The following is a 23,318-nucleotide window of genomic DNA, read 5'->3' as shown; positions in this document are numbered from 1 at the left end:
CTGTTTGAGTGTTTAGCTCTAATTGAGTTGGGGAGCATGGCATTCCCCATGGAGGGTGAGAGAAGGTTCCCAAAGTGCCTGCCATGGCTGAGCAGAAAGGTCCACGTCGCTGTGATAGGAGGGGCTGCAGATGAGCCACGTTCTTCCTGAGGAAGGGTAAGAACATGCATCCAGCCCTAGCAGGTGTGGCTCACTGGATAGACCATCGGCCTGCGGACCAAAGGGTCCTGAGTTCAATTCCGGTCAAAGGCACATACCTCAGTTGCAGGCTCCTCCCCGGCCCAGGCCCTGGTCAGGGCTTATGCAGGAGGCAACCAATCAATGTGTGTCTCTCACATTGATGTGTCTCTGTCTTTCCCTCTCTCTTCCACTCTCTCTAAAAGTCAATGGAAAAACATCCTCAGGCCCTAGCCTGTTTGGCTCAATGGATAGAGCATCAGCTTGTGGACCTAAGGATCCTGGGTTCAATTCCAGTCAAGGGCATGTGCCTTGGCTGCAGGCTCCTCCCTGCCTGGCCCTGGTCAGGGTGCATGAAGGAGGCAACCAGTCGATGTGTTTCTCTCACATCGATGTCTCTCTCTGTCCTTCCCTCTTTCTTCCACTCTCTCTAAAAATCAATGGGAAAATACCCTCGGGTGAGGATTAAATAATAATAATAAAATTTAAAAAGAAAAAGTAAAGAAAAACATCTGCAGGTGAGGATTAAAAAAAAACAAAAACGTGCATCCAGCTGTTGAAACTCTTCCGAATGCAGGGAACCACGCCACAGATGCTGGAAGGGCAGGGCAGGCCTCAGGGCACAGGCCATCTGCAGGTCATGCACACCTGGCTGAGTAAGCCAAGGCCAGGGCTGCACCTGGGTGAACAGACAAGCCAGGTGGCGCCTGGAAATAGAAGCCTGTTACCCAAGAGGGAGGTTGGTCTGAGAGTCATGAAAAGTGACGACTGTGTGTGAGAGCAGATGCGTTGGGGACGAGCCGGTATCTCTGGCTGGCCCTTTCCTCGCCTCCTGCAAAACTGAGCAGGTGCTCGAGACCAGTGGTTCCCAATGTGGGGCACACGCCCCACAGGGGGGCAATTTGATTTTTAAGGGGGCAATTCGAGAATGAGTTATGAACAGTGAATTTTTTGCATTACTTATGGTTCTAGGCGCCTCATATACAGTATGTAAATACGTTGTGGCATATTTATGCATTTCAGTTCTCTATTATATGTTCTGAAATTTTATTTGCTATTTTTTCATATCACTTCATATTATTTTTTAAACAATTTCTTAGTGATTTCTTCCTCAGTTACTTAACTATCCTTTCGTTCTTTTATTTTTCTCTTTCATGGATGCCATGTTCTTTGGAAGCTTGTTTAGACCAAGTTAATGGCCTTCTAGGCTTCCTCCACGTGAATAGTTCACTTTTTGAATAATAAGATTATATGTCATGGGGGCGGGCATCAGGATTTTAGAGGTGCTTAGGTGGGGCGTGGCCAAAAAATGCTTAGGAACTTCTGCTCTAGATGGTCCCTGACCTATTTGCAGGTCTCCTGCTTGCCTCCTCTTCTGGTTCCCATGCAACAGGCCCCTTCTCAGTGGGAGCAGGCAGCTGGGAGCAGGTGACAGAGGCTGAGGTGGGGGTTTGGGGGCACAGGGTATCTGGACTCTTACCGAGCAGATCCTGAACCCAGAAGAAAGTCCCCTTTAACAAAGGCCCTGTGGAAAGCATTCCATACATAGGTCTCTCCCTTAGAGCCGGAACACAAACTTATTGATTATAGGTTTTTTTGGGTTTTTTTAAATATATTTTTATTGATTTTTTACAGAGAGAAAGGGAGAGAGATAGAGAGTTAGAAACATCGATGAGAGAGAAACATCGATCAGCTGCCTCCCGCACACTCCCCACTGGGGATGTGCCCACAACCCAGGTACATGCCCCTGACCAGAATCGAACCTGGGACCTTTCAGTCCACAGGCCGACGCTCTATCCACTGAGCCAAACCGGTCTCGGCTATAGGTTTGTTTTTAATCTTGCTAAAACTTGAACTGTCTAAGGTTCCACTGAAAATAAAACAGTGCCAATGGTTGTGATTAGAATAAACCCAGCACCCAGCGTCGTGTGATAGAATGGGTCCTTACTTGGCTGTCTGTCCAACCAGGTCCGGAGCTGTTTGAGGGCAGGACTCTTCCCGCCCCTTCCTTGGTGTTCATGCGGGACTGATGTTGGAGGAAGGCTCCAGGATGGATGGAGACAGGGAAGGTACTCCTGTCTCTGCTCCCCTCATCCCAGGCTGAGCGCAGGGTGCCTGCGGGCCCCGTCGGCTCTTAGACACCACTTGGGATGCTGAAAGGCCACCACCGGCTGGTTTGAACGGCACAAGCTACTTTCATTAGTAGGTTCGTGTGTACTTCTCTGGCTAAGACGGACAATGAAAAGAGAAATGAAAAGAAGAACACAGCCCGGTCACAGGATTGTGAAACTGGCGGCGAAAGTGATTTATAGCGTGCGCGTTAGAGGTCATGGAGCAGTTCAGTGGGTTCTTCTGATTCATGTTTCTTCTTTCCATGTTTTCGCTCATTTAAAAAGAGCCAAAGTAAACACAGAAAACGCGGTGAACTTCCTGCTGGCCTTTGTTTTCCTTCCTCCGTGCCGCAGGGGGGTCACCGGCCACTCCATTCCACGTGCGTTTTCCTGCCGTAACGAGGTCCACACTCAACATAGCCGAGGCCTCTTTCCCCTGCTCCTCTGCACCGCGGCCAGCGCTCCTGTTCTTGTTTAAAAAACAATACATTGGGGCCTGGCCGGCGTGGCTCAGTGGATAGAGCGTCGGCCTGCGGACTGAAGGGTCCCAGGTTCGATTCCGGTCAAGGGCATGTACCTTGGTTGCAGGCACATACCCAGTAGGGGGTGTGCAGGAGGCGGCTGATCGATGTTTCTCTATCATTGATGTTTCTAACTCTCTATCCCTCTCCCTTCCTCTCTGTAAAAAATCAATAAAATACATATTTTTAAAAACAAACAATACATTGGAGCCCGGCCAGCGTGGCTCAGTGGTTGAGCATCGACCTATGAACCAGGAGGTCACGGTTCGATTGCAGGTCAGGACACATGACCAGGTTGCAGGCTCAGTCCCCAGTACGGGGCGTGCAAGAGGCAGCCAATCAGTGATTCTTTCTCAACATTGATGTTTTTATCTTTCTCTCCCTCTCCCTTCCTCTCTGAAATCAATTTTAAAAAATTGTTTTTTAAGTTAAAAATGATACATTGGGAACAAATGAAAGACAGCTTGTAATGGTGAAGTTATTCCTGAACATGGAGGGAAGAGATGAGCTGTGAAAACGGGAACACTCTAATTGACTGTGAGCCGTGTGCTTACCACATGAGAACTGCAAATGTCAGAATTTATTTTCCCGCTCAGTGGCCTGACACAATGGTAATGAGCTGCTTACACACACAACTGTGCACTTAAAAAGCCTGTAACGTCTTATCATTAGAGGCTGACTTCGCTGCCAGCCTGGCAAGCCGTCCGACTGTTTCTGTGAAGACTGACGGCTCCTGCCTTTGAGGAGCTGCTGTCATCGGGAGAAGTGGGAGATTTCGGGCCTGATTATTCAGCCCATGGCGGTATCTCCTCTCCGACCTGGGTCATTTGGGGTCATTTTCCTGCTTGCCAGCACCCATGGCAGAAAGTAAACTATCAGATTTTACTTACAGTTACTTTTATTTTATTTATAAAAGAACTTGAAGTTCAAAACAATGCATTCGACCTTTTACTTACAGTTTTTTAAAATAATATTAAGCCTGGCCTGCATGGCTCAGTGGTTGAGCATCGACCTATGGACCAGGAGGTCCCAGGTTCGATTCCTGGTCAGGGCACATGCCCAGGGTGCAGGCTCGATCCCCGGTGGGGGGCATGCAGGAAGCAGCCGATCAATGATTCTCTCTCATCATTGATGTTTCTATCTCTCTCTGCCTCTCCCTTCCTCTCTGAATTCAATTTAAAAATATTTTTAAAAAGAACATTATGCTCCTTGAAGGCCCTTTAACAAGCAGTGAACTTAAACATTTCCGCATGCCATACCACGAAGCCAAAATTTAGATCCTGGGGACACAGAGCCGAGGAACGGTACTATTCATCGTTCAGTGTTGGCGGAGGGGCTGGGATCATGGCTTATCATCCCTTCCACGCCAAACCCCTCTCCAAGGAGATAAATCTGGTGCCACAACTGGACAAGCACCGAAATAAAGTGCAACCCATTTCACTGGAATGTTTCTCCTGTGACAAACCCACTGGCTGCCCTGTAAGGTTCCTCTGAATTCTCTGAAAGATTAATTACGCCCCGTAGAGTTTGAGGGTTAAGGATATTGGCTGGGAACTGGAGATAAATTTGCCAGTGACTTCTGTAGGTTTCTGGTTCTGTGATGAGAAATAAATCAGCAAAGGTTCGTGCTCTCCCTAGGGCAGCGCATTTTTTGTGACCATTTCTCAGGCCACTTGTGGCCATGCTCTGACATTTCCTGGGGGGTAAGTAAATGATAGCAATCTAGAAGCAGCAGGGGGGGCCCTGACCGGGTAGCTCAGTGGGTTAGAGCATCGTCCTGATACATCAAGGTTGCCATTAAAGAGGAATAAAATCATAAATTATTTTAAAAATTAGAACCATAAGTGAATATTAGTATATTTCTGAGGTGAGGAGGGAGTTTTCTCTCCATGAATCCCAAAGCCAAATGCCAGTAAAGGAGAAATTGATGGATTTGCCTACATCAAAAATAAACTTTGGCCTAGCAGCAAAACATTTATGTAAAAATAAAAGACAGATAAATTGGGGAAAATATTTCACGTATGTAAAAGTCAAGTTAATTAAACATACGTATAAATGAAGAGCTCTCAGAAATCGGTAAGAAAAACAGTATTTTATCAGGAAAATGGACTAGGCATGCATAGGACTTCACAAAGGAAGAAATACAAAAGGCCAAGAAACAATGTAAAAAATGTAGGCAATGAAACAAACGTTGGTGGAGAAAGAAAGTAAAAATTCTAGAAGAAATACAGCTGAAGGCAGCGGAGAGGTACTGTCTTCTTTGCTGATAACGATTGGCTGAGTCTGGCACACAGCACACACTCCACCAATGTTTGTCGACTGAAGGAGTGAGCAGAGATGCAGGACACAGGTGACCTGCCAGGGAGAAGGAACACGTCAGATGCACATTGGAGAGAAGAGAAAGGCAGAGGTAGAGGCCGTTTTTGAGGGGGGTGGGAAGGGAAAATTAGGTCAACTTTTATTGGAGAGCCTGTTTTGCCAGTAAAACCAGAAATGATGTCACCCAGAGACAATCCTTAGTGCCCACTCCTGACAGCCTCGGGGGGGCGGGGGGGAGTACACCGAGACGAGACGGGAGCGGCTCTGAGATAACACCCAGGGTAACTTTAGACCATTCTCTTCAAGGCCTTTTGTCTGAATGCGCAGCTGCTCATCCTCTTCCATTCCCCGTGGATGACAACGACTTTGCCCTTTTCCAGCCTGTGTTCTGGCCATGAAATCTGACCCCGCAGCATCAGCAGGGTGATGGACAAGAGGCGCATCCGCTGCAGGGCGGGCCTGGACCCTGGTTTGCACTGGGCGCCTAAGACTTGTTCTGATTTCACATTTCTTTTCTTTTTTTAATAATTGACTAAAGCCCCTCGCATTTGGGTTAGCAGCCAGAGTTCAGGGAGGTGTTTTGTTCCTTCAGTGGGAAAATGAAGCCTCGTGAGTCAGCCCGTTCCTTCCCCGTGACGGCTGAAATGCCATTGTTACGGTATCTTCAAACGTTCCCTCTGGCAGTTAAATTATGACACGGATTCCCTCTGTGCCCTGAGCGTCGCAGAGCTTCCCGAAATGGGTTCTTCTCTACTGGCTTTGGGCAAAAGAAATTTATGACTGCTTTCTGGAAACTAACAATGTCAGAATTAAATGTCTTTAAGCAAAGGGCCCGATAGAGCCCCCTCAAAGAATAATTTATTGCAGAGCAGTGATTCATTCAGATTCAGCCAGGAGGAGCCTCTAAAAAGAACAAGGTTTGCCCAGCCGGCATGGCTCAGGGATTGAGTGTCGACCTATGAACCCGGAGGTCCCAGTTCCATTCCTGATCGAGGCACATTCCCAGGTTGCGGGCTCGATCCCCTGGGTGGGGCCTGCAGCAGTTGATAAATGATTCTCTCTCATCATTGATGTTTGTCTCTCTCTCTCTCTCCCTCTCTTCCTCTCTGAAATAAAAAATATATATATTTAAAAATTAAATAAATGAATAAAAAGAACAGAGTTTGAGTGGTGGGTCTCTAAAGAGTCTTTTAAAGAAATGGAAGGGAGAGAGGGGACTAGAAGAGAAGAAGGGAGGACGGGAAAGGGAAACCGGATTTTCCACAGGAAGCTTCGGTTTCCTAGAGCTGATTTCCATAGCAAACAGGAGAATGTGTACCGACTATTTCCAGGAAACTCTAGGTAATGTAGGGTTTGTCGTGATGCCATAGTAACATACTGTCTTAGCTCAGGCCGCAAAAGCCAGCACCACAGGCTGGGTGACTGATGACCAATGGAAGTGTATTTCTCAGAGTTCAGGAGTGGAAGTCCGAGGTCAGAGGCCCGCACAGGTGGCTTCTGGGTGCGAGCCCTCTTCTGGGTGCGGCCTGCCGACTTCTTGTCGTATCCGCACGTGGCAGAGAGAGGCAGAAAGACCACCCCGCTGACTCCAAGGGCCCTAATCGCATCATAAGGGCTCCACCATCATGACCTCAGCGAACCCTACTTGCCTCCCAGAGGCCCACCTCCACATACATCGCGTTGAGGCGTCGGCTTCCAGCATATGCGTTTTGGAGGGACGTAATACACAGGAAATGTCATGAGTTAGTAGAGAAGAGATCCAGACTGGGGAAGGACACAGATGGTGATGATCTGTCACTGAACTTGCCCCAGTCATGCTTCATTCCTTTTTTAATATGTTCTTTATGGATTTCAGAGAGAAAGGGAGAGGGAGAGAAAGATAGAAACATCAATGATGAGAATCATTGAACTGCTGCCTCCTGCACGCCCCACACTGGGGATCGAGCCCACAGCCTGGCATGTGCTGTGACCAGGAATCAAACCGTGACCTCCTGGTTCATAGTTCGACGCCCAACTGCTGAGCTACGCCAGCCGGGCCCGTGGTTCACTCTTGCTACCGCACCACACATCTGAGTAAAACCACCAAAGACCAGAGAGCCACCAATTTTCTCCAGGTCTTTGGCTTTCGAACTGGATTTCTGGGGGCACTGGGATCCCACCAGAGCTAAGAGGCTGCTGTGGGGGTGGGAGGGTGTGCAGAAGGTGGGCTGAGAGCCACCAGGGTGCAGGCGGCATTTTCATAATTCCTCAAAGTGTCTCGCAGCCAGAACTTCTCACTCAGGCTGCTACGAGCCCTGCGTGGTGGTAACATTCTACTTAACCGAGCCATTTCGTTGTAGTCTGGGGGAGGGCAATTTAGCGCAAGAGGGAACATAATTATAGGCGCTTGCTTTTAAGGCGTCGCTTCTCAGTTTAGAAGTTAAGTAGCTCTGGAATTGGAACACCTACTCGAGGTAAGTGAATGATTCTCCCCCCTGTTTAAATGCGAGCAGTCAGAAATAATGACAGCATTTATTTCAGCCATCATCCTAGCTGATGCTTGAGAAAGCTTGAAGCGCAGAGCTAAATGCCCCCGCGACTCTGTATTTCTCCGGGAAATGCAGTTTGTAAAATTTCCTCTTCAGAAGCTGACGTATTCTGACTCCCTGGAGGCTAATTTTTGTTGCTTTCTGAGTAGGATAAAAATGACGGTGACTTGTACTAATGCACATGATTTAAAGAGTTCTCCATCACACCCAAGTTTTCAACTTGTATTGTTACGATATGCAGTAATTTATTTTTTTTTGCTTCTAATCCACTAGAGGCCCAGTGCACAACATTCGTGCACTGTGTGTGTGTGTGTGTGTGTGTGTGTGTGTGTGTGTATGTTGGGGGTGGGGGGTGTTGTCCCTCAGCCTGGCCTGCACCCTTTCGCCATCTGGGAGCCTTCAGGGGATGTCATTGAGCATCTGCCCCCTGGTGGTCAGTGCGCATCATAGGAACCAGTCATTTCACCGTTCGGTCAATTTGCACATGACCCTTTTATTATATAGGATTGCTAAGGAGTCTAGAAATGACCCCGAATTCAGCAGTTAAGAGGAAAATAGCTAAATCTTTACTACATATGATTTTATGATATTTTGTCAAAGATGCTTCACTGTGAACAAAATGAGAGAGGAGTTAGAACCCTGAAATAGCAAAGTCTAAAAATATCCCTTAACGTTAGAAAGGACTCCTAACAGCTCAGGTTTGCAGTGAGACCATCTCCCCTCAGCCCGCGTGGTGCCTTGTGAAATGCGTTCAGTCTGTGATGTCACTGTAGTTGAGAAATGGGACAGATAGAACTTTTCTTGGGGTGCACTATAGATTTACCTGCCTGGCCTGTAGGAGAGCCACGGGTACCCAAGGTGAGCTCCCTTCAGAATCCTGGGGTGATCGAATGTATAGAATGAGCTCAGATCTGCGCTCTGCACACACCAAGCACAGAATATTGGAATCTGAAGGTCCTTAGAGTTCATCTGGGCCACCCTTCCTCTCTGAAATAAAATATTCTTAATGTTAGGAAAATATATATATGTATGTATGTATGTATGTATTTAATATGAGAGGGGAGACTGTTAACAACAAAGACTTAACAGATAAAATGTGTGGACCTTGTTAGGATCCTGACTTCTACAGATGATCTGTAAAAAAGTCATTTTGAGAAACTTGAATATGGATGGGTATTATTTGGTGTTAAGGAATTAGTGTTCATTTTGTAGGGTGTGATAATGGCAGAGTGGCTCCTTTGGGAGCAGAAAGTCCTTGCCAGTTACAGTGCGTTGTTATTAATGGATGAAATGGGAATTTCTGGGATTTACTTTAAAAGACTTTGGTAAATAAAGGGAGTGGGCTGGGCTAGCAGAAACGTGATTGGCAAAAATGTTGACAATTGCTGGAACTGGGAAATGAGAGTTTATTATAGTACTAGAGGCCTAGTGCACAGATTCGTGCACCAGTGGGGTCCCTCAGCCTGGCCTGTGCCCTCTCGCAATCTAAGACCCCTCAGGGGATGTTGGAGGCCCGGTGCATGGATTCGGCCAGATCCATGCAGGCCAGGCCAAGGGACTCCACCGGTGCATGAATCCATACATATAAGATCTTTGGTTAATCTCTTCCCACCCTCCCCATTTCCCTCTGAGATTCATCAGTCTGTTCCATGTTTCCATGCCTGTTTGTTGAGCATCTGCCCCCTGGTGGTCAGTGCACGTCATAGCACTGGTCGAACGGTCGAAAGATCGAACGGTTGCTTAGGCTTTTATATATAGACTAGAGGCCTGTTGCAAGAAGAGATTCGTGTAATAGGCCTTCCCTTCCCTTGGCTGTTGGCACCAGTTTGCCTCTGGCACTCGGGACCCAGGCCTTCGCTCTGGCTGGGCTCTGGCCGGAGCCGGCCACGGAGCCATCAGGCATTGCTCCGCAGCTTGGAGCCTACATATGCAAATTAACTGCCATCTTTGCTGGGTTAATTTGCATACTCTCCTGATTGGCTGGTTAGCGTAGCGAAGGTACGGTCAATTTACATGTTTGTCTATTATTAGGTAAGATTCTCTCTACCTTTGTGTGTGTTTGAAAAATATCATAATGCAAAGCTTTTACATCTTTTGACCTTGAGTTGTTTTTTTTAAGACTATGGAGTGGACAACATCTACATAGAAGGGTGGAGACTGCAGGCCTACTAGGACACCTCTCTTCTTGGTCTCAGTGAAGGGCTCTTTGGGGGTTGACTGCGGCCCTGGCAGTCCCTGATCACTTCATTCCTGGCCCCAAGGACCCCAGGGAGTTGCCTGGGGGTCGTGGTCACATAAAACAGGTCGGAAATGGTTCCGTGGAGCTAGACCACCATGGACTGCCAGGTGAGCTTCTGTGGCCTCCAAACTACACTTGTGCACCTTTGGTCCCCAGTCGACTGGCTCATCTTCTCCCAGATTCGGGCTGGACACAAATCAGATAGCTTCAGGCTGGAAGCACAGGGAATACATTGTGCATTGAAAAGTGGCTCCTGTGACAACCCATTCATTTCTGTGCCTGTCAAATACAGGGAGACCAAAATTCATGGAGCATAACAGGGTTTAAACTGATGTATTTACATCACCTGTTGGAAGAGACATGTTGAAGTGTATGTTTTAGTAACGACTGTAGGGTTTTAGCTTCTGATGACAGCCAGTCTCCTGATTTTGGTGCCAGATTTGGCAGCCACTGCAGTGTGGGTGTCTGTGTCAAGCATGGAACTACAGATGCTTGTCCATTTCCCTCCCTCAGCTCTGCTTCCAGTGTGTTCCCCCTGACAGTCGCTTGCACTGTCAGAGTCAGGTGGAAAGAGCACAGGCCTGGGAAACGAGACACTTCTAGGTCCTGATTCCGGCTTCCCGCCTTTAGGCAAAGTGACTGAATTCCGCTTTTTCTCATTCATCCAATGAGGCCAGTAGACTGGACACTAACACCCAGCCCCCCAGCGTGGGGGTGAAGGGTCAGTGGCACCTGGAAGAGCACAGGCCTTGGCCATGCCTGTGTCCTTTCCTTCCACCAAGGAGGACCCTGAGGCTGATTATTCTCAACCCAGGGTGCCGGGAGCCGGTCCATCCTTGCTGTTTCAAGGGACCTGGCATATATGGCATACGGTTCTTAATATGTTTGCTCACCTTCTTGGCGCTGTGTTTTAACCAAGGTCACCTCTCCGAGAAAGGTTGAATCCCCAGGTAGGGATTTTCCCCTGAAGTTAGGGAGGGAATAAAACCCCTTAACTAAGTGCCAGGCGGGTAGTTAATCACTTTAACTACAAACAATCATGCTTAAGCTACATAATCTTTACTCCCTGGAATGGAGATAAGAAACGCCCTAACCTTTGTAATAGAGATTGATAGGATTGAATCAACTGGTATAAATACAGATGTAACAAGACAGAGACAGACAGAAGTTAGAACTCAGAACACAGAACTGAGAACACAGGGCTTGGAAGACAGGACCAAGAGAGACAGAGCGTAGGCACAGAACCTACACAGAACGTTCTCTAGAGACAGAAGAACTTCGCTGGCGAGAGCATGCCGGAGGATCCTGGAGAGGGACTGGCCTCAGAGCCTAGAGACAGAGCCTAGCGGGAGAACATGGCAAGGGATCCTGGACTGAACCTGACTACAGAGATTGGCAGGAGAACCTGACTGGAACCTGGACACTGAACCTGACTGGAGAGCCTGGACAGAACCTGGCTGGAGAACCTAGCGAGGGAACATGGCTACAGAATCTCGCTGGAGATCCTAAGCAGAACCTCTCTGGAGATCGAGACCAGAACTTGGCTGGAGATCCTGGCTAGGCTGCTGATCAACTGAACGCTGTCTCCGTGTCCTTCCTTCTTCGCCGACTCCGTCTACGCCTTTGGGGACCCCTGGACCTGCTGGGGTTGGACCCCGGCATATGGCGCCCGAACAGGGACCCCTAGGTAAGCGCCCCGCACTCGGGACGGATAGGACTCCACCATAGGAAGAGGGTGGATAGTCTTCGCCAACTCCGTCCACACCTTTGGGAACCCCTGGAACAGGATTCCCCTAGGTAAGCCCCCCCCTCATTGAGAACCCCACACTCGGGACGGATAGGACTCCACCAGGGTGCTACAGACCCCCCTATAGAAGATAAGTAGGGTAAGAAGGTGGATAGTACAGAACTTAGATTGAGAAGATGTGCCATACTGAGTCCAAAGAAAGAAGACTCTGTATTGATCCTTAGATTGAGAAGATGTGCCATACTGAGTCCAAAGAAAGAAGACTCTGTATTGATTCTTAGATTGAGAAGATGTGCCATACTGAGTCCAAAGAAAGAAGACTCTGTATTGATCTTTAGATTAAGAAGATGTGCCATACTGAGTCTAAAGAAAAAAGACTCCGTATTGATCTTTTAACACATATGCTTGCTAGCAGAGGAGTTAAGGTTACTCCCAGTCAGATGGAACATTTTATACAAGAAATATGTCCATGCTTTTCTGAGGAAGGAAAGGTGCTGGAAAGGTAAATGTAGAGGCATGGGAAAAGGTAGGCCCAAGGAGCCTTATCCTTAACCCCACTGCAGCCTTTCTACCCTGGGAAAGTGCAGGATTGGCAAGCCCTCCCTGGGATGATAGATCAGGACTCAGGTAATAGCGGAAAGCGCCAATCCTACGCTTAAAATGGATATAAGAGAGCATTTGAGGTTTTTCTTTTTAATGCTTGCTTTTAAAAAATAAAAAAGGGAGAATTTGCCGGGAGCCGGTCCATCCTTGCTGTTTCAAGGGACCTGGCATATATGGCATACGGTTCTTAATATGTTTGCTCACCTTCTTGGCGCTGTGTTTTAACCAAGGTCACCTCTCCGAGAAAGGTTGAATCCCCAGGTAGGGATTTTCCCCTGAAGTTAGGGAGGGAATAAAACCCCTTAACTAAGTGCCAGGCGGGTAGTTAATCACTTTAACTACAAACAATCATGCTTAAGCTACATAATCTTTACTCCCTGGAATGGAGATAAGAAACGCCCTAACCTTTGTAATAGAGATTGATAGGATTGAATCAACTGGTATAAATACAGATGTAACAAGACAGAGACAGACAGAAGTTAGAACTCAGAACACAGAACTGAGAACACAGGGCTTGGAAGACAGGACCAAGAGAGACAGAGCGTAGGCACAGAACCTACACAGAACGTTCTCTAGAGACAGAAGAACTTCGCTGGCGAGAGCATGCCGGAGGATCCTGGACAGGAACTGGCCTCGGAGCCTAGAGACAGAGCCTAGCGGGAGAACATGGCAAGGGATCCTGGACTGAACCTGACTACAGAGATTGGCAGGAGAACCTGACTGGAACCTGGACACTGAACCTGACTGGAGAGCCTGGACAGAACCTGGCTGGAGAACCTAGCAAGAGGACATGGACACAGAACTTGGCTGGAGATTGTGGCTAGAGATCCTGGCAAGGCTGCTGATCAACTGAACACTGTCTCCGTGTCATTCCTTCTTCGCCGACTCCGTCCACACCTTTGGGGACCCCTGGACCTGCTGGGGTTGGACCCCGGCACCAGGGCATCCTCGGTGCTCAGTACTCTGAGCTCAAGAAAGGGGCGGCTTTCTCTGGAAAAGCCTGCATTGCCAGCTTACACACGCCTAAGCCCGAGAGGGGCAACAGCTATGGAAACACCTCCACGTGCAAACGAGGAGGCTGTCTGCCATTGCGCTGGGAACACCCCCATTTTCTGTTATTTTTGCTGATTGAAACGATGGCAGTGATCGATCTAATACAGTAGGTGATCAAACGTTGCGGATTACCCTTTCTTTAATAAAATCGAATGTTTTAAAAACAAATAAACAAGATCGAGTCTAGAAATTTTAAATTCCTGGAACACGTCGCAAAATCACTGGACGTCTCATTCACGGGGAAGTCGGTTTGTCAAGCTCGCGCACGGGCTTCAGCAGCACACCTGTGTGTGGGCAAGTCACACGTCCAGGACGAGGCTGCGTTCAGGACCCTGATGCCAGGGGAGCCCCATCACGCCTTCATGCTGGCCCTTGAATCAATGGGCCTTGTTCTGTAGACAACAGTTTATCTGTCTTGGCCTAGAACAGTGGTTCTCAACCTTCTGGCCCTTTAAATGCCATTCCTCATGTTGTGGCCCAACCATAAAATTATTTTCGTTGCTACTTCATAACTGTAATGTTGCTACTGTTATGAATCGTAATGTAAATATCTGATATGCAGGATGGTCTTAGGCGACCCCTGTGAAAGGGTTGTTCAACTGCCAAAGGGGTTGCAACTCACAGGTTGAGAACTGCTGGCCCAGAAGCTGCACTCCTTGAGGTCCAGGACCTCGGACAGGTCATCTTTGTGTGACCCAGACCCCTATGCAGGCTCCTGAACTTAACAGATGAACTTAACTCAATAAATTTCTGCTGCCCAGCCAGTGATTGAGCATTGACCCATGAACCAGGAGGTTATGGTTGGACTCTCCATCAGGGCACATGCCCAGGTTGCGGGCTCGATCCCCAGTGTGGGGCGTGCAGGAGGCAGCCAATCAATGATTCTCTCTCATCATTGATGTTCCTCTCTCTCCCTCTCCCTTCCTCTCTCTTAAATGAATAGAAACCTATTTTTAAATTAATAATACTACATTATTACTATTACCTGTGGCTGAGAGCCACCCCGCTCTCCACAAGAAAAATAATTGTCACCTTTGGGATCGGACAGGAAGATTTTGGAAAAGAAAGCGTGCCCACTTGAATCTCATGCTACACGAGAAAGCTCTCTTCTGATTCTCGGCAAGTGTACCACTGCTCTGTTTTCTGTTTCTCATTTTTCTTAGTGACATCCAGTGTCCTACAGCTGGATTCTTAGTAACTTGTCTGTGTGCCTGGGTAGGAAGGTCAAGAAGATGGAAATCATGAACAGGAAAAGACAAAAGCAAGAGAGACATTTTATATTTTGTCAACCAACACCTCAGTGTTCACTTCCAGTGTTCACTCGTCCAGGGCGAGGCTGCATTCAGGACCCTGATGCTAGGGGAGCCCCGTTACATCTTCATGCTGGCCCTTGAATCAATGGACCTTGTTTTGTAGATGGCAGTTTATCTGTCTTGGCCTAGAACAGTGGTTCTCAACCTTCTGGCCCTTTAAATACAGTTCCTCATGTTGTGACCCAACCATAAAATTATTTTCGTTGCTACTTCATAACTGTAATGTTGCTACTGTTATGAATCGTAATGTAAATATCTGATATGCAGGATGGTCTTCGCGACCCACAGGTTGAGAACCGCTGGCCCAGAAGCTGGGCTCCTTGAGGTCCAGGACCTCAGACAGGTCATCTTTGTGTGACCCAGACCCCTATGCAGGCTCCTGAACTTAACAGATGAACTTAACTCAATAAATTACTGCTGCCCAGCCAGTGATTGAGCATTGACCCATGAACCAGGAGGTCATGGTTTGACTCCCCATCAGGGCACATGCCCAGGTTGCGGGCTCGATCCTCAGTGTGGGGCGTGCAGGAGGCAGCCAATCAATGATTCTCTCTCATCATTGATGTTCCTCTCTCTCCCTCTCCCTTCCTCTCCCTGAAATGAATAAAAAACTATTTTTAAATTAATAATAATACATTATTACTATTACCTGTGGCTAAGAGCTGCCCTGCTCTCCACAAGAAAAATAATTGTCACCTTTGGGATCGGACAGGAAGATTTCGGAAAAGAAAGCGTGCCCACTTGAATCTCATGCTACACGAGCAAGCTCTCTTCTGATTCTCGGCAAGTGTACCACTGCTCTGTTTTCTGTTTCTCATTTTTCTTAGTGACATCCAGTGTCCTACAGCTGGATTCTTAGTAACTTGTCTGTGTGCCTGGGTAGGAAGGTCAAGAAGATGGAAATCGTGAACAGGAAAAGACAAAAGCAAGAGAGACATTTTATATTTTGTCAGCCAACACCTCAGTGTTCACTTCCAGAGCATGAGGTGTACATGGGAAGAATTTTGTTTAAAAAATGTTGAGCAAATGTCTCAACTCCACATATGCTGGTATCTGCTGTGTCCCTGCCTGGAACAGCCCCATCCCCACCACCATCATCTTCATCATCACTCGTTCACACACACACACAACACACACACACACAGCACGCACACACCCTCCTTTTCTACCTAACTGCTCTTTAGCTTTCAAGTCTCCATGCTTCGTCTTTCCAGAACCCCAATTCTGAAATGGGCTCCCCTCTAAGCAGCTCCCCTGGGATCCTACAGCATGAGGCTGACCACACAGTATTAGTCATCGCCTCACTGGACGAGAGCTCCCTGAGGACAGGGCCCAGGTCTGTCTTTCCCACCGCTCGATCCCTCGTTCCCCAAATGGCACTCAACACGTTTATGGATTTCGATGAGTCTGTATAAGCCCTGTCTTTGTATGAACCTTTGTTTATCTCTCTGAACAACATCTGTCGAGTCTGTCTGCTCAGGTTGTGTACTGTACTGGGACGTCCGGCAGAGTGGGGCGGGGAGGCGGAAATCAGCCCACCTGCCCGTCACCACGCCATCTCACTGGCCGCGCCCGCCAGGAGGACAAGGTGCCTTTTCCTGATTCGCTCTGCGGCTCCATCTCTGAACAACGCGTAGCGTCTTCAAAGGCAGTGAGGACTTGCCTTCGAGTCCTGGGAGGACGAGGCCTGGGTGCTTCGGTGAAACCGTTTCCGTGGGTCGTTGGCCCACATCAGAGCCAAGACCCTGACCCCATCCACGGCACGGCTCTCCCTCACGCTTCTCTCCTCTGACTTTTGTCTCCTGCAGGGTTTGGGATGACGACTCCCGCGACAGTAGGAGGCAAAATCTTTCTGATCTTCTATGGCCTCATTGGGTGTGCAAGCACCATCTTGTTCTTCAACCTCTTCCTGGAGCGGCTGATCACCGTCATCGCCTACATCATGAAGTCCTGCCACCAGCAGCAGCTCCGGAGAGAGGGGGCCCTGCCCCGGGAGAGCCCCAAGAACCAGGGCCTCTGCAGTGCGGTGGGCGGCCTGGCGGGCTGGAAGCCCTCCGTGTACTACGTCATGCTGATCCTGTGCCTGGCCTCCCTCCTCATCTCCTGCTGCGCCTCGGCCATGTACACCTGCGTCGAGGGCTGGAGCTACTTCGACTCCCTCTACTTCTGCTTCGTGGCGTTCAGCACCATCGGCTTTGGGGACCTGGTCAGCAGCCAGAACGCCATGTACGAGAGCCAGGGCCTCTACCGCTTTGCCAACTTCGCCTTCATCCTCATGGGCGTCTGCTGCATCTACTCCTTGTTCAATGTCATCTCCATCCTCATCAAACAGTCGGTGAACTGGATCCTGAGGAAAATGGGCAGCGGGTGCTGCCGGCAGTGCCGGGGCGGCCTCCCGCGGGCACGCAGGAACGCGGTCATGCCAGGCAACGACCCCTCAGAAACGGGCGGGGTGATGGAGAGCGAGGCGGGTGGGCGGTGCCCCTCGGAGGAGATGATCTCCATGAAGGACTTCCTGACCGCCAACAAGGTGTCGCTGGCCATCCTGCAGAAGCAGCTGTCCGAGTCGGCCAACGGCTGCCGCCTCCAGACGGGCACGCAGCCTCGGGACAGCGAGTTCTCAGGGGGCGTGGGGGCCTTTGCCATCATGAACAACAGGCTGGCAGAGACCAGTGGGGACAGGTAGGACCGAGGCGGCCGAGGGGAGAGCGGCCGGGAGAGGAGCGTCACCGAGCTCGGCTCTGCCCGTGGCCGGGCTCGTCCTGGGCCATGCCTCTGGCTTCTCGAAGCCTGGCTTCTTTGGGCTCCAACAAACAGCCGGCTTTCAGGGCCGCGGAAGCTGAAGCCCCGATGCCTTCCTCCTTATCTTTATTCTTTTCATTTAAATTCAGTCTTTTAAACACAAATCATAGAGCAGCCCAAGACGGTGGGCTGTTTCTTTGCTCTCCTGCTCCAGGGTTTTAACTATTTGCTGGAGAGGGGGGGAGGGTAAGCCTTGATCTCCTGCCGCTCTGACCTTCCTGTGGAAATAAAACCCCTCCAGGTCCTGATTTCCTCCTGGAAACCCGCATGGCCTCCTTCACCTCCTCCCTCCCCGGCCCGTCAGCGCGAGCAGGGGAAGCGTGCGGCAGGTCTGGGCTCCGGCCGCCTTCAGAGCAGGTTGCTCTGCGGTGCCACGGCCAAGGCCACCATCTGTTTTAGTCTATACCTGGTTCCCTGCTTTTTGCTTTTCCTTTTTTTTTTTTTTAAGATCTTAATGTTTGGCCAAAAGTGTCTTTGGGACCTCCGTGTGCTAAGAACATGAAATTCAGCAGCGAAGAGGTGGGGGAGCCTCAGCTTTGAGACTAAAGAATACGGTTGGACATTCTCCCTGTCCGCGGGCACGGGGACCACTTCCTTCTTACCAGGCCTGGGGGCCCATGGCGAAGATCATGCCTGACTATTTGTTAGAACTGGAAACTCAATAAACCCTCGTTTTATTAACTAAGAGCCCGTGGCTGCTCATTGTGGACAGGGGGAGTGAGGTGTCTAACGAAACAGGCGTTTATTGCACTCAGAGGCAAAGGCAGCAGGAAATGAACCTTTGGAGATATGAGCCTCATCTTGGGTTCATGGCTGGAGAAACATTCTAGGCCAGAAAATAAAATGTGGCTTTCCTTGCGGCATCGGTTTCAGTTCTGCCTTCTGGGATTGTAACAAGCCTGGTTGCATAACCTCCCAAGTCGTTAACATGTCCGCGCTAGGAACAAGGGCTATTCATCTTCACGTATGCAGGAGGGAACGTGTTAGGGATGAGAGCACAGTTAGAAAGAGATAGCTGTTGTTTTTATACGATAGGAACAGTGCACACACAGTTCTTCCAGAAGTGATGAGGGAAGGACGGGTGCGATAAAGAAGATGAAGGGGCCCTGGCCGGGTGCTCAGTGGTTAGAGCATCGGCCTGCACACTGAATGCTCTCGGGTTCGATTCCCGGTCAAGGGCACATTGTACCTGGGTGGCAGGCTCCATCCCCAGCCCTAGTCAGGGCGCAGGCAGGAAGCCACCAATCGGTTTGTCTCGCATCAATGTTTCCCTCTCTCTCCCCCTCACCCGCCTTCCACTCTATCCAAAAGCAATGGGAAAATATCCACAGAAGATAAAGGGGAAAACCGATGCCTAATGAGACTGAAATGTTGAGCAGAAACCATCACAGCTGGACCATCACATCCAACCGCCTTGTTTTTTTACACAAGGAAACGGGCACGAAGGGGCTGCTCCTTGTCTGAGCTCTCGGGAAGATGGGGTACAGCGAGGGGAGCCCAGGTCTCCATATGGGGAAGCCGGGCTCTTCTTCCAGGCTTCACACCGCCCGGAGCCCTCCTGCAACGGCGCCCTCTTCAGGCCGAATTGCCTTTTCTTCCAGCTGGCAAACCCAACTACTTTCTTCACAAGGTCAGAGGTGCCCAGCAGCAGAGGTGTGTTACGTAGCAGCCCCCGGCTTTGACTGTGGGCTCTGCCCCTCCGATGTCGGAGGTCTTCATCCCTGGGAGAAACACCTCTTCATGCAGAAGCATTCCAGTGGGTGAACATAGGAGGAGCCAGGGAAATAGCTTCCATCAGAACGTCAAGGTCGCCGTTGCTGCCCGAGGGATCCACGGTGGGCACTGACATTAGTGATGCTCACATTTAAGCTGAGCCAGGATACTTGAAGTCTCAATGGATCGCCACCAAAACATCTAGTAATTACAAAGGGAAAAACAGCAACTTCCCCGTGTAGAATTCTGGCAGACACCACATTAACCAAGTGCGTCAACATCACCAGCCGCTCGGGCCGATATCACGCATCACCGGAAGCGGTGCCCTGAGCAGGACACAGCACCTCTGTGACATCCTTCCCAGGAACAGATAGCTTAGTCCAGCGGTTCTCAACCTGTGGGTCGCGACCCCTTTGGCGGTCGAACAACCCTTTCACAGGGGTCGCCTAAGACCATCCTGCCTATCAGATATTCACATGACGATTCCTAACAGTAGCAACATTACAGTTATGAAGTAGCAATGAAAATAATTTTATGGTTGGGTCACAACATGAGGAACTGTATTTAAAGGGCCAGAAGGTTGAGAACCACTGACTTAGTCTAATCACGAGAAAACCACAGACAACGTGAGAGGCGTCCTCCCAGATAGAGCTGTCAAGCTAACGAGAGACAGGAAGACAGGAAGACATCAGGTGGGAAGACCGAGGAGGCATGACGACGAAATCCAACATGGGAGCCTGGACTGGATGGGTCTTGAGTCGCATGAAAAGGATGTTAGTGGGAAAGCGGGGTGAGCCCCAACAACTTGTAGTCTAGTTGGTCATCGTCTTTACTAAGGTTACATTCTTGGTTTTGATGGTTGCTCTGTGGTTATGTAAGGTGTTAACATACGGGGAAGTTGGGTAGAGGTATATGGGAACTCTCTGTACGACCTTTGCAATTCGACTAGACATCCAAAGTTCTCTCAAAGTAAAACGTTAAAAAAAAAATCGAAACTTTCTCAGGATTGCACACAGCCAGTCACACCTCGATTTGGGCCGGGAGCTGAGCATACACAGAGGACTCCAATTCGGATCTCACATCCCACGCGAGCCGTGGCCAGTGATCTCCAGCAGTCGCCCCGAGAGTGTGGTCCTGCCCAGCAGCAGCCCTGGGAACGTGTTGGAAGTGCAGAGTCTCAGCGCTCCAACCCGACGGAAGGAATCGGAGGCGCGAAGGGCAGGGCCTGGCAATCTGCATCTTAACGCATCCTCCGGGTGATTTTTTCCAGGAAAGAATGTCCAGAGTGTGAGCTGGAAAGGACAGGAGAGAGGCCCTGCCCTGGAGCCCCGCTCGTGTCCCCACCACGTTCTGCCGCTGTGACCGGATCCCAGTGCCTCCCAGACTGAATCTCTCGTCTGCATCTCGGAGCCATTGCTGGTGAACTTGACTTGCCCAGACGCCAACACATCTACTGTGGGCACTGCTCCCACAGAGGAATTAGACGAGGGTAATGCGTTGGCATCCTGGATTCAGGCAGAGGAGGTGCTGTTTTATTTGGAAGGGACTTTAAAAAATTATCACCTCATGATGGCCCTGGGGTAGAAGATTCCTGTGTCACCGTAGGCCGTTGGCTAATTGAATGTTTAGTCTTCCCAGCAGCAGCCTTGGAATTTGAGTCAATGCAGAATCACCTGCCAGAAGCACCGCACATCCAACATCTTCAAACCCCCAGAGGCACCTAGGGACATTTTTTAAAAGGCCTTTCCCTAGACCTTCTCATTCAGAATCTATCTAGCTGTCTGTCTGTCTGTCTGTCTATCTATCCATCTCCTATTGGTCTGTTTCTCTAGAGCACCCTGACTAATACACGTTCCCACTTCACTTTCTCATTCCCTCCTGGATTACTGGAGAACATAAATGGTATTCTCACTGTTTATGAAGAGCCATCCTTCCCTTTTTATATATATACTAGAGGCCCGGTGCACAAAATTTGTGCACGAGGGGGGGGGGTGGTTCTTCAGCCCAGCCTGCACCCTCTCCAATCTGGGACCCCTCGGTGGACATCCCCCTCACCATCCAGGACCACTGGCCCTACTCATCTGCCTGTCTGCCTGATGCCCCTAACCGCCTCTGCCTGCCAGCCTGATCGCCCCCTAACTGCTCCCCTGTAGTCCTGATCACCCTCTAACTACCCTCCCCTGCTGGCCTGATCGCCCCTAACTGCCTCTGCCTTGGCCCCCATCACTGTGGCTTTGTCAGGAAGATGTCCGGTCTAATTAGCATATTACCCTTTTATTAGTATAGATTTTTATTGATTTCAGAGAGGGAAAGAGAGAGATAGAAACATCAATGATGAGAAAGAATAACTGATTAGCTGCTTCCTACATGCCCCCAACTGGGAATCAAGCCCACAACCCAGTCATGTGCCCTGACCAGGAATTGAACCATGACTTCCTGGCTCATAGGTTGATGCTCAACCACTAAGCCATGCCAGCCAGGCCCTTTTGAATTATACACCTTCAAAGAGAAGAGTCCTGTTATTGAATGTAACAGATGTATAATTGGCTTCACCAAGGAGAATTCTTCAAAATGATTGCCGATAAGGATACCATTACATATTTTGAAGTCAAAGAACTTTCTAGAACATGGAGTTACTGGTGGTGAGAATATCCAGTTACAACTGTCTGGTTTTGATCCAAAACATTTCTTCTTTCCTATTCTACTTTTTTCTCAGATTAGAGATGGGGCTAGGGGCTGGAATCCTGACATTGTGGGGAACCCTGGTGTGAAGCCCCTGGTGTGGAGCCGCTGGTGTGGAACCCTGGTGTGGGGCCCTGGTGTGGAACCCTGGTGTGGGGCCCTGGTGCGGAACCCTGGTGTGGAGCCCTGGTGGGGACCCCTGGTGTGGAGCCCTCGTGGGGAGCCCTGGTGTGGAGCCCTGGTGGGGACCCCTGGTGTGGAGCCCTGGTGTGGAGCCCTGGTGGGGAGACCTGGTGTGGAGCCCTCGTGGGGAGCCCTGGTGTGGAGCCCTCGTGGGGAGCCCTGGTGTGGAGCCCTGGTGGGGAACCCTGGTGTGGAGCCCTCGTGGGGAGCCCTGGTGTGGAGCCCTCGTGGGGAGCCCTGGTGTGGAGCCCTGGTGGGGAACCCTGGTGTGGAGCCCTGGTGTGGAGCCCTGGTGGGGAGACCTGGTGTGGAGCCCTGGTGGGGACCCCTGGTGTGGAGCCCTCGTGGGGAGCCCTGGTGTGGAGCCCTGGTGGGGAACCCTGGTGGGGAGCCCTGGTGTGGAGCCCTGGTGGGGAGACCTGATGGGGAACCCTGGTGCGGAGCCCTGGTGGGGAACCCTGGTGGGGAACCCTGGTGTGGAGCCCTGGTGCGGAGCCCTGATGGGGAACCCTGGTGCGGAGCCCTGGTGTGGAGCCCTGGTGGGGAGACCTGGTGGGGAACCCCTGGTGCGGAGCCCTGGTGTGGAGCCCTGGTGGGGAACCCCTGGTGGGGAACCCCTGGTGGGGAGCCCTGGTGGGGAGACCTGGTGGGGAACCCCTGGTGCGGAGCCCTGGTGTGGAGCCCTGGTGGGGAACCCCTGGTGGGGAGCCCTGGTGGGGAGACCTGGTGTGGAGCCCTGGTGGGGAACCCCTGGTGTGGAGCCCTGGTGCGGAGCCCTGATGGGGAACCCTGGTGCGGAGCCCTGGTGCGGAGCCCTGGTGTGGAGCCCTGGTGCGGAGCCCTGGTGGGGAACCCCTGGTGCGGAGCCCTGGTGTGGAGCCCTGGTGGGGAACCCCTGGTGGGGAACCCCTGGTGGGGAGCCCTGGTGCGGAGCCCTGGTGTGGAGCCCTGGTGGGGAACCCCTGGTGGGGAGCCCTGTTGGGGAACCCCTGGTGCGGAGCCCTGTTGGGGACCCCTGGTGTGGAGCCCTGGTGGGGAACCCCTGGTGCGGAGCCCTGTTGGGGAACCCTGGTGCGGAGCCCTGTTGGGGAACCCTGGTGTGGAGCCCTGGTGTGGAGCCCTGGTGGGGAGACCTGGTGGGGAACCCCTGGTATGGAGACCTGGTGGGGAACCCCTGGTACGGAGCCCTGGTGGGGAACCCTGGTGGGGAACCCTGGTGTGGAGCCCTGGTGTGGAGCCCTGGTGGGGAGCCCTGGTGGGGAGCCCTGGTGGGGAGCCCTGGTGGGGAGCAGCAGACGGCTTCCTGGGCAATGTTTCAGGTGCCCAT

At 50.6% G+C, this 23,318-nt stretch overlaps 1 protein-coding gene across 1 annotated transcript in view; it reads left to right on the top strand.

The window, feature by feature from the left end:
• The window catches only part of KCNK13 (potassium two pore domain channel subfamily K member 13), an 81,402-nt gene extending 63,323 nt beyond the window's left edge, over window positions 1-18,079 (top strand). Inside the window, exon 2 of the mRNA XM_059688278.1 lies at window positions 16,420-18,079. Within this exon, the coding sequence (XP_059544261.1) occupies window positions 16,420-17,297 (878 nt within the window). The 3' untranslated portion in view covers window positions 17,298-18,079. The remainder of the gene's footprint in view (window positions 1-16,419) is intronic.
• The last annotated feature ends 5,239 nt before the right edge of the window (window positions 18,080-23,318 follow it).

Source organism: Myotis daubentonii, chromosome 1 (assembly GCF_963259705.1).
Source record: "Myotis daubentonii chromosome 1, mMyoDau2.1, whole genome shotgun sequence".
In the NCBI taxonomy this organism is placed as follows: Eukaryota; Metazoa; Chordata; class Mammalia; order Chiroptera; family Vespertilionidae; genus Myotis; species Myotis daubentonii.
Note: the sequence above shows the minus strand (reverse complement) of the source record. Positions and strands in the feature narration are given on the sequence as shown.